Source organism: Zonotrichia albicollis, chromosome 8 (genome assembly GCF_047830755.1).
Source record: "Zonotrichia albicollis isolate bZonAlb1 chromosome 8, bZonAlb1.hap1, whole genome shotgun sequence".
Classification (NCBI taxonomy): domain Eukaryota; kingdom Metazoa; phylum Chordata; class Aves; order Passeriformes; family Passerellidae; genus Zonotrichia; species Zonotrichia albicollis.
The window spans coordinates 14,957,909-14,974,124 of record NC_133826.1 but is presented as its reverse complement, the minus strand read 5'-3'; the positions used below and the strand labels follow the sequence as shown (position 1 = coordinate 14,974,124).

At 38.4% G+C, this 16,216-nt stretch overlaps 1 protein-coding gene across 4 annotated transcripts in view; it reads left to right on the top strand.

Moving 5' to 3' along the window:
• Positions 1-16,216, top strand: part of COL24A1 (collagen type XXIV alpha 1 chain) — a 119,118-nt gene that overhangs the window by 30,255 nt on the left and 72,647 nt on the right. For all 4 annotated transcript variants that reach the window (XR_012581303.1, XM_074546065.1, XM_074546066.1 and 1 more), the window contains 9 exons: positions 983-1,027; positions 2,726-2,779; positions 3,473-3,517; positions 7,992-8,045; positions 10,372-10,416; positions 14,299-14,352; positions 14,434-14,478; positions 14,871-14,924; positions 15,544-15,597. Coding sequence is in view for 3 of the 4 variants with exons in the window: in XM_074546065.1 (XP_074402166.1) it covers positions 983-1,027; positions 2,726-2,779; positions 3,473-3,517; positions 7,992-8,045; positions 10,372-10,416; positions 14,299-14,352; positions 14,434-14,478; positions 14,871-14,924; positions 15,544-15,597 (450 nt within the window). In the remaining variant the exon portion in view is untranslated. The remainder of the gene's footprint in view (positions 1-982; positions 1,028-2,725; positions 2,780-3,472; positions 3,518-7,991; positions 8,046-10,371; positions 10,417-14,298; positions 14,353-14,433; positions 14,479-14,870; positions 14,925-15,543; positions 15,598-16,216) is intronic.

Sequence of the window (16,216 nt, the reverse complement as noted above, 5' to 3'; positions counted from 1 at the left end):
TAAACTTGGATGTGTTAGATGCAGTAATGCTGTTCCTTTCTGAAGTTTATAAATGTCATTACCAAAGAACTGAATGTCTGAATACTTTGCACTCCCTTCATAAAACTCATGTGGTTCTGTGTGGTTTATCTTCTTTGTATTTCAAGTCTAGAGGCAGTAGGAGACTACCTGTTCCTCCTGATTTTTCACCAATGTGTTTATTTCACTGCTGAATCTATTTCTTCAGTCCATTAGGGAAGGGGAACATTAAAAGTTTGGGGTTTTGCCATTTCAGGTATTTTAGGAATAAAGGCAGAAAGCAGCTTTCTTTAAATAGAAGTACTTTATACAAATATTGATTTATGTTTAAAGTAACAGATACCTCAGTACAGTAATACAAATAAGATAAAAAATAGAAATGCTCAGCATCTTCCTTGTGTAAAGGTCTGTGAGCCAATTGACAACAACTTGGTGGTTTTCTATCTGCTTAAAGGGTGAATTTCACCAATACTACAGTGTTTCGTTGAATTAAGTTTCTAGTGGCTATATATTTCCAAGTTCTGTTATAATATTTTATGGAGTAATGGATGATAACATTTTTTGTGTTCAATCACATAAAATGTTCAGAGCATTGGGACCACATATGCAATTCTGATGCTAGCTTGAACGTAATTGAAATGCATCCAAATACAAAAGCTCATAAAAAATCCTGTGACATTATGTCACTCTAATGCCTGATCACTGTGTCTGGAAAAGAAATTTCTCTCAGAAGAAATAATTTTAATGTAATGGAAGTTTCAGTCATGATCTGTGTTTCAGCCATGCACTAATGGGAGACCTTTATGAACATGGTCCCAGGGGACTACTTGATGACACCTTCTTCAATCTTAAAAATTTCAAGAATGTGTTGCCTGTTCACAGTTACCAAGTTCTGTTACAGTTCTTTTACATGGAGCATATCTGGTTGTTTAAAATGAATTACAACTCTCTCTTTTTGTCACAGGGCCTCGCTGGACCAGAAGGTAACCCAGGTCCTAAAGGAGTCAGAGTAAGTAAGCATCTTAAGCATTTTGATATCCATGTGTAGTTTTTACCCATACATTAGATAAGAAAGGGGGTGAGGAATTTAATTCGGCTGTGCCAGGGTATGCATGCAGAACCACACTGCCTTTATAGAACCTACAAATGAGAAAACCCAGAGTTTCTTTCAAAATATGTGCAAGAGTTCATTTTTTTCCATGGTGAGCAGCACAGAGCAGTTTTCCATTGTTGCCCTTCCTCTTGCTTGCAGGAGAGAAAAGAAAGCCATGTGTGAGGGCTGAGTGGATGTTTCAGGCCTGAAGCATTATTTCCATAATGGAGGCTGTCAAGAAGGGAGACAGATCTGACATTTGCAATCTGTAACAACTACAGAAGTAGATAAAGGGAAACAGTCTTGTCACATAAAAACCATGAAAGGGATCTTGAGATTTTAGAATGATGTAGTCATAGTTATATGCATCCCAGGCACTGAAGGTTTTTAATGCTGCATACATTCAAGGTTTGGTTTTGGTTAATTATTCTTGGAAGCAAAATAGATTGGTTTTTATTCCTGGCTGGTTTGAGGTTTTCTCTCTCTGCCTTTTATCATGCTCTTTCTTGGTGGTTTGGGTTTTTCTGAGGGTTGTGGTTTTGTTGGTTTTTGTTCTGGTTTGGTTTTTTTGGCTGGGTGCTGCGTAATTTAGTTTTCTTTGAATAGGCACATGAGCATGCCTACACAAGTCAGTTTCTTCAGACTGACTCTCACCATAAAGCAGAAGGCACAGGTTTCCAGAAACCTTTATGTTGCTGGTTGCATCTGGGATTGGAAGGAGGCTTTTGGTGGGTGTTTTCAGGCCTTCAGCTCATGTACAGGTTGCTCAGCAGTGTATGGTGTTCTCAAGTGTCAATTAATATCATCTTACTGTGTCGCAAGAGTTACTTTCGTTTTGGTTTTTTAGTATAGTTACTAGAAGCCTTTACCTTCAGCACCTTCTCAAACACATTTCTGGGGGTTTTGGAATTTTTTTTTTTTTATTTATGCCACTTTTGATTACAGTGATGGGAAAATTAGTTTGGCAGGATCAAGTGCCAACAGATATTGCACCCTCAGGGATTGCTTCCTTTATGTTTCTTCAGTTTATTTTTGCTCACATTCTCATCTGCATTTTGTCTTGTTCTCCCTTCAATGAACAAGACATAAGTGATCCCAGTCACTTCCCCAAAAGTTCCTGCTTCTCTGTTTACACAAAGCTAAAAGTGGGCAATGCATGAGTAATTTTAGGGGCAAACACCTTAAGGCTAAATATTGTGTATGAATTCTAAAAGTAATTTACAGTAAAATGATGACACAGCCCTCTTGACATATACTCCTGTACCATGGAGGTGTATAGCAACAAGATGTGAAGTATCTTCAGAGCTTTAGGTTTCAAGTATTCCTGTAATCAAACTGTGCTCTGCTTCTCAGCTGTTTTAAGTAACTGTAGAAAGTAGAGGTGCCTTTGTTTTCCTTATTCCCTTAGGTCTGGATGACAAGGTAGGTACCATCTTCCATAATTAAAAAAAAAGATCAACCTCCAAGAAATTAAATCCTAGTCACATTTAAATTTCTAGAGCTTCACTGGTAGTTTCAAATGAGCCTGAATTTAATCCTTGTGTCTTGAACCCTAGCTGGCCAGTACTGAGGGACAAGCAGCCTTGAAATCAAGCACTTTTCTTACATTTTTAGGGTTTCATTGGACCTCCAGGTATGGCAGGACAACCAGGACCTGAAGGAGAAAGGGTAGGCCTAATGGAACGTTAATGAAATGTTGATGTTTGTGTGGTAATGTAACACATGTTAGAATGGGGGGAAATGTACAAGGTTTAACCATTCATTTGTTCTTTGGTTTTTTTTTGTTAAAAGCAAAACTGATTTGGAGAAAATAAGATGAATAGGACATACCAAATTTGTCTAGTCAATGAAATGCCTTGGTGCTAAAGTAAAATGGGGAGCAGCTGCAATATATTGTTTTACTTTAATCGACAGCTGCAAGGATTAGGGTTATTTTTTTTTTCTTCAGCAAAGTGTGAATGAATACTTTTCATGTAAGCAATTTCTTTTGGACAATAACTAATATTTGTCTCTCGTTGGATGATCTTTGCAGTAGAACCAGCCATGGAAATGTTAATCTCTATCACTCTGCTTGAGCCTTTTCTTATTGCACTTGAGCCAGCAGGCTGTCTGGGCATGTAGTGTGATGGAAGCAGGACAAGGCCCTTTTTCACAATTGTTCTGCTATTGCCACAGGAAAGACAGACAAAGTTTGTCTTTCTGCTCCAGGACATTGGCTGTGAGACACTTTGCTCAAATACTTTTTGTAATTTTTTTTAATGGTTCTCCTCTCACTGTGTTTTTTTCCGATCAAATGCAGGTTTAATTACTTGAATTTAAGTATTGAAGAAACCTATTTATGAAGTGTTATTTCTTTCTTAGGGTATCCCAGGCCTCCGTGGAAAAAGAGGTCCTAAAGGGAGACAGGTAAAGATTCTAATACTTGTTACAATTCCTGCTGCCAGTGTAAATCCACCTGGAATTAACTCTGTAGCTTTAATCAGCTGAAAAAAATGTTAGTTTTATTTTTGTCCATAAATAACTTTCTATCACTTTCAGTTAGTACTTTTCAGAACTGCAGATTGTGTGCAGATTATTAGCACTAAAGTGTGGAAGACAGCACTGTGAGCTTTGTGGCAGGTTACTGATATCAGCTAGGAGGAGGATTAGAAGGTGACAGAAACACACAAATATATTGTGTAAAATTGGTGTTAGCATGAGGTGCAGATATGATGCAAGCTTCATAAGTCTGATGTTGGCTTGGATGAAAATCAGCTTCTAATGTCTGATATTTCTGGACTGTAGTAAATTAAAGTTGTCCTCTTCTTAACATGTATTTCTACAGCTGAGAATAAACACAAATCTGCCAAGTACCCATTATCAGGTTTACATATTTCCTGTGGTGTGTCTTCCATGTCAAATGTTTTGTTTTCTGTTGCAACCATATTATTTTAGGTCTTTGAAGCTATCCAGGAGTTTCCAGTTTTAACTTTCTTGTGGTTTGAGATTGGAAAACACCATAGGGCTCTCCAGCTGTGCAGTCAGTTGTGCTCAGCAGTTCAGATGATTTTCATCTACCATGTTGAACAAATTTGTCCAGCAGTAGTATGATGATCATCATACTTGACCTATGCTATGGAAGTTGTAGAGGATTCTTTAATTGTGTTTTGTTTTCTGTGTGATCAGCCAAAAAAGTCACTAGCCTACAAGAATTGCTTTGATATAAAGAAAGGCAAGCAAAATTACATTAGGTCTATAGACTGCTTTTTCTGGAGCTGCCATGAGACCATATTGCAGTTTGCATGTAATCTGGGTGAAATGCTGCTCTCTGCATCTGAGTGTTGGGTGAGCAGGGCCCTGTGCCATCAGTCCCTTGCAGAAGTTGGCAGTGTCTTGTGCCCCTGAGGCACAGGCAGCATTTAAAGAGGAGAAGAACCTGGATGGGAATCAAAGGCTGGTGTTCAGTGTGAATTGGAAGTTGAGATGACAGCAGTGTACACTGGAGCACATTTTGCCATCTGCCATCAGTCTCTGTGGCAGGTTTCAGTGACACTTCTGCCTGCCAATGCAGCAGTTCATGTAGGATTTGTCCCAGTCCATAGCAGTCTGTTGGTGCTGTGGTCAGCAGTTATTTTCCATTTACAGTAAGAGCAGAGCTTCTGTCAGTACCAGACTATGTTCTGTAAGGACTTTTGCTTGCATAAATCTGCTCAGAGAGGATTCACATAGGTGGCAGAGCACCGCTGCAGGATGTCTGTGATTACTTTCATTTAGTACTGATTTCTTTGTAATGTCATTAATTCCCTCAATCCCAAGATTCATTCCAATTCCTATCTATGATCTATAAAGTACTTATTTGACTAAAGGCTACTAATGTGAGACCAGCCAGGAGAGAAATCACATGGGAACCTGGCTTGAAGCACTTAGCTGGATCACAAGCCTAGAGGAGACATGTTATTTTAACCCCCAAAACTGAGATAGCTGTAATGACAAAGGTTTTGGCACAGTGCCCTAGAGTTAACAATGCTTTGGCGTAGGGCACTGTCACTAAAAGAAATTTGGCATGGGAATTCTACAGTGCCTGAAGCCAGGATCCTCACCTTTTGTTCTAGGGTAAAACTTATTTTTTTGGACAAAACTGTCCCTAATAATACTTGAGAAAATAAAACCCCTGTCTGACTGGCAGGGTTTTTTGAAAGACATGAAATCAGAAGTATAATCTCATTTTTGGAAAGCATTTTTTAAGTATAGAAGTGGGTCATACAAGGGATTGTAAACACTTTTAATTGACAAAATGCTGCTACTTAGTAGGTTTGATGAACAGTTGTTCATATTTGTAATATTTATGGCATATTTGAAGTGGAAAAAAATATTCAATTGCCTGAATCTGTAGACTGAGGATTTGTTTTAATTTTATATTTGTTTTGCATACAATATCATTTAAAGAAAATATTTCATGGTAGAATTATATGTGTTCAATTTCTTTCTGTTGGCTAGCTCTGCAGTATTTCTAATTCATTTTCTGTCCTGTTAGCATGATGCATTTTGCTTTTATTTGGGGGAAGATTTTTACATAGTTTTTTTTCTATCTGTGATTAGTTAAAACCAGTTGTCAATGAGTCAGAACACACCTTGTAAATTTTACCAAGAATTCAGTAATCAAGTCCACTGTAACTGTAAAAACAGTTCAGGTTCTGTTTTATATTAAAGTTATGAATAATCGTCCTTTGTATGCTTAGTAATAATGTTAAACGATAATATTGATTAAATAAAACAGTTGTTGCACAGTAGTTTTATTATATTGCTTCCAGTTTTATACTTTTGGGACTGTTCATTTTGCTTTCATTTTTCTACTTACTAAGATAGATTTTTCAGTATCAGTTCAAAAACACAAGCTGTTGAGAATGTGATAATAATGACTGTGGGTGATCTGTCATTTCTGTAACCCTTGGTGTCCTGGGATTGTGCTGTATCATTTGTGATTCAGTGTGGTTGGTAAAACTGTCCCAGCATCCTTCATGTCCCCTTTGAGGCCTCATTTGCAGTTTGAAAAAATCTACATGTGTTATGACAATTCTGCCTCTTCCAACATCTACCAATGGCAGGCAGTACAACCCAAATATGCTGTTTAGGAAAGGGTCATAAATTAATCTTTGGCTTCATCCTCTTAGTTCACTTAGGTCACCTTTAGCAACAGTCACTCTCAAATATCCATTTTACATATGTAAAATTTTACACACATTTTCACAGCTGGGAAAAAAAAAGGCCAATGGTGTACAACCTCTTCAGAATCAGTTAAATCTGCTTTATTGACCATTCCTAAGACCCTCTACTTTTTAAATTATAAGGTGGCAAAAATTTGAGGACCTGTATGATCAGGTCTAACAGCTATAGATTCTTATTTGTGAGTTCTGTGATCAGATGCTGAACAAAAAATTCATAGTAGTGAGAGAAATTCCTGTGTTTAGCTTTTCTGAATTAACAGGAGAAAGCAGAAAAAATCTCCACCTAAAATCAGCCCAAAAGATGATACAGAAGGCTGTCTCAGATTACTTCACATTATCATTAATGGTGATGAGAATTTATAGCTGTTCAGTTGTTTCAACATATTTTGGCAGTGTGCATGTGTGTATATATATATGCAGAAAATGTTGCCTTCCTTTTTATAAGTTTGGCTTGTTACTAAAGCTAAATATGGCTTAACTACTATCAACTACTCTGATTTACAATATGGTTTTTCCATCTCCTTGACACAGTTTTACATTGTCTTCCTGACTACTGTTGGAATGCTGTTTTATGGTGATGTACATCCCCCAACTCACTGAGGAAAGGCACTGCTGCAGCCAGTGCTGGGCTGGGCAGCTGTGTGGATGCCCTCTGAACAAAGCAGCTTTAAAAGGCCAAATGAGCTGTAGCTTGGAGCTGCAGCAGGTTTGAACATGGTCTCACTGAGGGGAAAGGTTAATGCCTCCAAGTGCTGTTCCTGGCACACATGGAGGGGGGAAAAGATACTGAAACACTGAAAGCACAAAGAGCATTTTGCATATTTTTGTGTTATTTTATTTTATTGTTAAGGATGAGATTCTACCCTTACCCCCCGCTAAAAACCCAAACAAAAATGAAATAACTTTTCCCCCGGCAACTTAAATGCTTCTGCAGCGAGCAACATCTGAAAGAAGTAAAGCAATTTTCAAAACTCTGACAGGAAGGATGGAAGATTAGAGCCAGTAAAGTGGTGGAATTCCATTCCATTTTCTTTCTGAAGCAAGAAATGGAAATTCTGTTTTAAGCTTCAATGCTTGACTTGGCAAATCAGATTTCTTTCCTGTTCTGATAATCTAGTCTCTGAAGTCAAAACGTTCATAAAATAAATGAGACTTTACTATGTCTTGAGTTACTGTTTCGGTGTCTAGATGCAGACTCAGGGATTCTCATCAGTTAGATGAGAATTCGGATTTCTAATGAATAGGAGATCTCATACTGAGATGCTAACCATTAGTATTTGGGGATGAGTTAAGGAAAGGACAAATGTTTTAGTGAATGTTGAAGCAAGCAGGAAAAAAAAAAGAGTTAAGAAATAGGAAAACAGGCTCCAAGAAAACAATTCAAGTAATACTTGTTTAATATTGCTCTGAAAGTAATTCAATTGTTTGCTTTTTCCATGTGTTTGCATTGTGTATAGTTTTATAATTTTGGCTTTATGACTTTAAGAGGCAAACAAATATCCCTGTTCTGTTCATTTGAACTGTGTAGCTGAAACTTACTGCTTTTCCCATTCCTCCATCACACTCCCTCAATCTATTTATGATGACTTAATTCTGCAAATCTATAGGGACTCAGTGTTCAGACCACCTTTCATGTCTTGAATAATGAAGAACAGGTATTTTCTATTCTGCTTTAGGGTTTTCCAGGTGACTTTGGAAATAGAGGCCCCCCTGGTCCAGATGGAAGTCCTGTAAGTATTGAATTGTGTGTTGATTAACATGATAAAATTTGTAAAACTCAGTGTTAACTCCCTTCCAAAATTAAAGGAGACTTTGCTTCTAAAGAAATGTCTTGAAAGCCACAGGAAAATTTGAACTTTTAAATTTCCCATGGCAATTACTAGGAAACTATTATAAGTATAAAAAAGAGGAAGCAAATATTCAGAAAGCTGCAAAGAGAACACATTTTCCAATGCAGCATGTGCTGACTACTTTGAGAATCAGATCTCTTGCTGTGCTCATTGCATGAGTGATGTTCTGTCTTCCAAAGTTCTTGCATTAGATGACTTAGTGTTGTTGTTTAAACTATTATTCTAAGATCACCTTAACAAAATAGGATTTGGCCTGCATGTAGAACCCCAGCTTTTGTGTACTTGTGCATTTGATAGTTGATTTCATCCTTTGAGCTGGTACTGAGCACAGTTGTGCTAGCCTGTCCTTTAGTGCATAGTAATCAGTGTGATAACAGCTTTGTCCCTGGCAGTGTGTGCCCTTGCAGTGTGCTGCCCAGCCTGTGCCACGCTCACGGCACTCCACAGGCTGCCCTAAGAGGAGCTTTGCTCTCTTGCTCCATTTGTAGGAAACTCTGACTGCAGACTCCAAACTCAGGTTTCCTTTGGTGTCAGAAACCATTGAAAGGCTTTGGGCAAGAGAACAGCAATAAGTGCTGGGGAAAAGAGCAGCTGATTTAAATCATTTGGTATTGTTGGGTGCTCCTTTGGAAGCTGCTATCAGTTTGCTTCTAAAGATGTTTCTGATGTGGAACAGTGTCATCAACCAGGCAGAGTTTCTTTATTTTTTGAAGGTCTGCCTTAACACCCATCTTAAAAACTTATTTTAGAAAGTTTACATGAATTTTGCTGGTGGATTATCAATGTTTGGTGTCAACATTTTGGAACACAGGAAAAATTTCTTCTGCATTTCTGGTCCCTAAGGCAAAGCTTCCCTTGTTGGAATGTCAGGTGATATCAGTATGGTTTTCATCTTGAAAACCCACTGAGGGCTTGAGTGTCACCAGCTGCTTTGCAAATGATATTAAAAGGTGAGTTCTTCCTTCCCCTCCTTGTATTCCCAAGTCTCCCTCCATTCCTGATAAAGCAGATATTGTCTTTCCACCAGATCTGCAGAACAGTGCTTTAATAGAAACAAGCTCAGAAAGCCTGGATCTGAAATTACAGCCTTGCCCATTACAAAGCAGCCCATTTCACTGCAAGCATTTGCAAACAAGTTCCATCTAATCTGCCAAGACAGCTGCTGATCTTTCTGCCTTCTTTGACAGGCAGCAGCCCCTCTCCCCTCCTCCCCAGGCTCGCCCTGCAGGGCTTGTTCAGGCAAGGGGCCAGTGCTGCAGCTGCAGGGTCTGCAGTGCTGAGGGCATATTTACAGAGCCTCTCTGGGAGCTGGCACTGGAGACCAGGGGCTGCCTGGGAGGCCTGTGGCAACAGGAACATGAAGGGAAGACATTTCTTCCCATGTGCTGACTTAACACTAATGGCATTTGTCTCCATGCCTGATTTCTTCTGCTTAACTGGCTAATGCCAGCCTTCATTTCCACAGCACCCTCTCCATTCTCTGCGGATGTCAGTCTGCCTTGGAGGATGTTGCTGGAGCATTCAGCTTCCCCTGGGGATAGTTTAGAGCAGGTTGGGAAAAGTGTGAAGGCACCAGAGGAGGGAGGAGAGCACCAAGGTGTCCCCTGGGCCATGTCCAGCAGCCATGACCAGTTGGACAAGTTCAGAATGGGCTTAGCTTTGCTTTCATAAAACTTCCCCTTCCCCATGGGTGCCAGCAGGCTGCAGTGGGCCCTGTGAATGTTACCCACTGAGGAGCAGGTCCCAGGTGCTGGCACAGCTTGCATGGGACATGGAGACCTGGAGAACTGCAATGTCTGTTTCACACAGGACAAAGAGACTTAGCAACTCTTTTCAGCAGTGTTTTAGCCTCTTCTCAGTTTAACTGAGATGGTGTTCTTATTTATTTTTCTAGACAATCTTAATAAATTTGTTTTTCACCCTTAAAAAGTTGATTTTTCTTCCTTCCACTTTCACTATCATAGTAAAAAAATTTCATATTCCTATATTAACAGCAGAGATGTTCCCATGATGCAAATATCTGGTGATCTAATTCTACAATTCAGGGATTTTACTAAGCGTATTTCTCTATACAGTGATAAGCTGTCACTCTTTGGAAACTGTAAAAGTCAAAACTGATTTGCTTTGTAGGTCACTTTTATCTTAATTCTAGGATTTCTTTTTAAATGGTAAAAATTAGATAATCTAAGATTAACTTTCTTTAAAGGGAATTGTTGGTGGTGTTGGTCCTCCTGGATTTCCAGGACTAAGAGTGAGTATGCTTTTATTATTTACTTTGAGATGGCTGCATTATAGCACTTGTCTTGTGTGTTTGTGACATAATAAAAACAATTATGAAAATTCAAGGATTTAAACAGCTTTTGTTTTAGATAGCCATGATTTTAAATAGCATCACTCTACAAAACTGCTGTCATGTTGGCAGCCTGGAGCACTTCTGTACTTCATGTGGATTTGTATGCTTGTTTCTGACCCAGTGTGTTCAGGTCTTTTATTTGAAATTTATTTGAAACCAACTTTGCTAGTTTATCATTTATTTTACTAAAGCCAGTGTGAAGGGTGCGATAATCTCAAATATTTTAACGACAGCAGTCCTCATTGGTTCCTGAATATGGCTACCACATTCAAAGCAGAATTAATTTCTAAGAAAAATTACTTTATCGTGTTTACAATATCATATTAATTTTTAAAAAATATATGTAGAATAAGGCTGTGATGCTCACTTTGGAGTTGCACACTCTAGTTGTATCTATCAGTTGTGCCAGAGAAGCTCTGAGTCCTACAGAAGATGGGAAAGACTTTCCTTCTGAGTAGTCTCACTCCCTTATGTTGTTTAATTCATGTATTTGCTCATAGAGGACCTCTGATTCTTGATGTTGTCTCAGTCATGTCTGGCTACAGGGCCACATTCTTAACAAGGGAGAAATAGCAAGTGTTTACACTTGAGTTAAGAAAGGCATGATTGTCTGCAGTGATTGCTTTGTGGGTTTTTTGCTATCTGCAGATCTGAAACATTCTTGATAAGTTTATATTTTACAGTGATGGTCATCTTACTTTTCCTTTGAAGCACGACAATTGAGTTCAGTTGTTACTCTTCCTAATTATATGTTCATAACAACAAAAAAAAAATCCTGTAAGTCATCCCTTTGCTGTCTGATTAGGATTGTTATGGCATTGCTATAGTGAAAACAAAAGCTTGGTCAAGAAACCTCTGTAGCTTCCAGCCTTCATCATGCAAACATGATTTTCTGTGTGCTTCAGACCCATGGACACACTCATGAGACTGGAGCTTGCACTCTTGAGAATTTGCTTAGAATTGTGCTTGGTTTTCTCTCTTACATTACTGTCTTTGGAATTTAATCTCAAAGACTTTGATAATTGTACAAACGTACTTGAGGTTTTTAAAAAATATATCACTTCCAAAAAGATTCTGTTACTGATTATGTTGACTAAAACTTAGCAGTTTAGCCCTGCCTAGAGTTCATGAGCATAAATGCTTGCAGGATCAAAGCTACATGTGCCTTCTTGCTGAGTTGCAGTCACTTACAGCGAGATTGTGTCAATTTGTGAAATAGAAAAATAATTATCTATAACCAGTCCAAAGCTTTTGCCACTTGTACATAGATGGAATGTAACCATAATGAGAGCTATTTCTTGGGGGAAAAAATGTTTAGATTTGGCATGTTTAGATTTTTGAACAGCACAAAGTTTACAATTGTTTAGAGTGTGAGCTCCATTTGAGTGCCCTTCTCGTGTTTATGTGTGGGACTCTTTCTCATGGTTCCAGTTTATGAGTTAGTCTGGTTTCCTCTTTCCCAGTCAGATATTTGGAAGAGCTGTGCTCTGTTCCAGAGTTTCTTTACAAGGGACCATTGCACTCTTTAATCTGCAGCAGGATTTCACCAAGACCCTGGGGCAGTTTCAGGTGACTCCAGCATCCCTGTTCCTCAGCCACCCCTGCTCTCCAAAGGGGTCTGTGCTCCCTGGCCTCAGCTTTCCCTTGTCCAGGCAGATGCTAATGGCCATCCAAAAATGAGCAAAGAGCTACAGCCCTCAATGTTTGCTTTAGAATACTTAGTCAGTAATAACACACTATACTACTACAAGATGTGATATTGTACATGGGATTAAATATGTTTTTCTGGCAGAAACCAAGAGCATTAATTCAAGTAGCTTGTCCAGCCCAGCTGGTCAATGTCAAGAGTTAGTTGTATTTTTGTCTTTGTTCATGAGAACAATGGCAAAATGAGCAGCATCAGCAAGCTGAGTCCAGTAATTCCTTGCATCCATGATTATTTTCAATATACAAAGCTGTTGCCAAGTTCAGAGTTATGGCTGACCGAATAGTCAGTCTTTCAAAACTTAGCAAGGCCATGAGTTTTAATAAGATGAAGAGTTGTAGAAAATTTACCGCTAGATACCCAAATTAGTCTTTAATTTTTAATTTTTTTCTTCCCTTTTAAAAAACCCACTTAATACTAGAAAACATTAGTCTTCTTTTTCTGATATCTTCCTTTTCTTTATCTTTTTGCCTGGAAAAAGCAAGTTGGTTTTAGTTTCACTTGTCACCTAGAAATGTTGGAAAAGGTACAATTTATGTAGCTGCAGGTTTTATTGATTAGCAAGTTTTGTCCAAAGTGATAAGCCTGTCTCAGGTGGAGAATTATTAAAAAACCTGACAGACTTACTAATTCAATACTTGTTCAGTTTTATTTTTGTGCAGTTCCTGTTCTTTGCTGGTAATTAAGTCACTCGGTCTATTTGGAGTCTGTGATAGGTGTTTAATGAACCTGAATGCTGCAAAGCTGTTTTGGAATTCCTTCCTCTTGCTGTTGTAAGCTAAATTTCCCAGCTCAGCATCCCTTTGTGATTTTCCAATCAATGCTGTTGTTACCATAAGTGTGCATTTCAACGTTCAGTATCACGAATGCATAAATGCCTTGCTGAACTAGAATGTGTAGCACAGCTCAGAGACAGCAATGTAAACAATTCCCTTGATCAGCTAGCATGGCAGAATTCATCATTTAAGCAGTCATGGAAAGCTAAAGCAATGTAGAGTGAATGCTCTTGGGAGCTCTACCAAGCACCATTAAGACAGTAACTAAGTGATTGGTCTTGCTTTTGCTTCACTGAGCCATAATCTGATGGTGGCTGCAGAGAATGTGGTTGCTAACATTGCTAAAGAGTCTCCAGAGAATAATGAATGTGTGCTCAACTGGAAGTGCATAGATGTCCATCTCATCTTTTCCATATCATTCTCAGCAAGTGGCAAAAGATTTCTTTATTCATATGTGTGGTTAAATTTCTGCATAGCCATAGAGATATTACATTGTCTTTTGGGTTTTTTTCCACCCAAGCTTGAATAGGCAGAAAGCAGATAGACTTCTACTTTTGTAGTATAGTCTTAACTATTCTGAGTCAGGTCTTATGTTTAGCTCATGCTTTTTCATTAGTATTATTGCTGTGCTGATCTTTAAACATTCCTAATTTTTGTGACTCACTTTTTTTTTTCCTATCATAAAACTGCCTAAATAAATCCCAGAAAGAAGAGCTGTAGTAAGGACTTTAAAGGTACATTAGAACAGAAAAGGTTAGCATGCCCATTGGAACATAGGTTTGATTCTGCACATGTGGTATTTAGAGTCACATCGCTTTTTTTTCTTTTTCTTTTAACTCATGGAAGTCACTGATGGATAAAAAATTGAGTAAAAGGACCATTAAAAAGGCTGCTTTTTATGGCCCTACTCATCATGGAATAATTTCTTTAAGCCAAATTTGATGCCTACAGAGAAGTGCTGTTATGTAACCCCTAGGACAGCAGTGATGGCCACTGAATATGCAGCTGCAGTACAAAAGAAAGCTTCCTTAATTGGCATTGCCTAATACACTGAGATCTTCTCTTGAGTTTATAATCTACAGGAGAAGAGGCAGGTTTGGTTTCTTGTGTTTCTGCTGATGATGTTGGGAACTGTAAACATGGAGGGCCTATGATACCAATACCTTTGCTTTTACCTAAGAAATTAACCTAAAAATATTTTGGTTTCTCTCTGTGGTGCAGAAAAATGCCACATTCTGTTAAGAGTCTTTAGGTTACTCCATTTCACCAAATGTAGTCACCTTTCTTGCTGTTTGATAGGGAGACATTGGGCCAGCAGGACCGAGTGGACCATCAGGAATTCCAGGGCCCACGGTATGGTATTCAATCATCCCACATATGCTGCTTTCCAAATTATAGTCAAGCATTGGATTTATGTTTTCTTTACTTTAACAGGGTTTCCCAGGGAGTGTGGGACAGCCTGGAATGAAAGGTGATAAGGTGATTTAAATATTTTCATTATCTTGGAGATACACAGTTCTTTCAGACTCTCTTCATTAAAACTTGAGCATCATGTGCTTGGTGAAGCTTTCCATTTTTCCTTTTGATTTCTTTGGTCTTCTGATTTTTATTTTTTAGATTTGTGTTAGACTCATGATCTGGTAGTTTAGACAAGGTTTTTTCTGAACAGAACACTAACTACTGAACATAATAATATCCAGGTCTGTGTCTTTAGACTTTCCTGGAAGAGTTATTTCAGTGCAGCACCTTGCATTGTCAAAGATCTGTGTTAGTTTCAAGTAGTGAATATTGAATTAATCTTTGTCTATTTCTGAAAACTACCCCATTTTAAGCCACACACATATGTCTGTATAAAATTATATATTGTTTAGGGTGAACATGGCCTTGCAGGAGAGCCAGGAGATCAGGGGTACCCAGGAGACAAGGTAAGTTATAACTGCATTTTTTTACAAAATTATCCCATTTCAGCAACTTCATCAGGCTTATGAGTCTCTTTAAATGCAGCAGGTTGGTTGCATAAAAGTAGAATGCAGTAGTAATACTATCTGGATATCACTGTATTAACATATTTTTAAGAAATTCTGTGCTAATTAAAACTCATTTATGGGAGTGTGCACAAAGCCAAGTAAAGAGCACAAGCAGAACTCTGGCAGCTGTGTGTATGGAGATGCATCAAACAAGGATTATGGTGTGGTCTCAGTCTTTCTGAGGAACTGTTGTAAAAGGCATTTTTCCCTTGCCCCTTGAGGTTCATCTGCAGCTCACCTGGACCTACTGTGGTTAGCAGCCACAGTCTGGCATGCTCCTTCACTTCATCAGACTGAGATAAATAAGGATCTTCTTTCCTGTTTGGCTAGTACATCAGAAGTCCCTAAAATAGCACATCTTGTGAGAACTCTTTTGATGAAAGTTGAATGTTAGAAGATAGTTTTCGACCTGAAGAATTCTTTTGAAGCCTGTTTCAGGTGTCAAAATATAGCAATTTATTGCTTCCAACAAAACCCAACAATTTTCATGTCTATTTAATAACTTTCTTTTTTTCAGGGTGCTCTTGGTTTACCAGGACCTCCAGGGATCAGAGGAAAACCAGGACCTCCAGTAAGTTTACACATCCAATTTTGTTCTCAGTATATCACTGTGTGTTGTTGATATTTTTACTACTGTTGATATTTGACACTTTTTGTGTGATTGTTATGTCCACAGTGCATGTAATCCCTAGAAGTGGCCTAATTAAAAATGCATAAGAATAAGGTCTAAGCTGCTTTTATTTCTAGTGACTGGTGTTAATGAGCAAGTCAGATCCTAAAATGTGAAGCTTCATTACCAAGATTAGTATATGTGTCAAATTTTAATAAAGTGCTTAGGATATTAGATATTCTGGGACAATTGCTGTGGGGGGGAATGGACATGTGGATAATATTTGAAACAAATCCACTGAGAGCTTTGGGAACTTGCAGATGACCATTTGGACTAGCTGGATTTGCAGGGAATGTGTGAGATCACAATAATAACAGCCAGTAATTTCTCACAGGGATGGGAGTAGTCACAAATTCTTGTATTTACTGATTTTCAGCAGCTTTAAAGGCTTCTGTGCACTGCTGCCACTTCTGCTGGGTTTTTAGATGTTGAGGCAGAAAAGGCAATACTGCACAGGGTTACCTGGCTCTTGCTCACCTGTTTTAGTGCCAATATCTGTCTCTTTTCAGTATTTCACTAA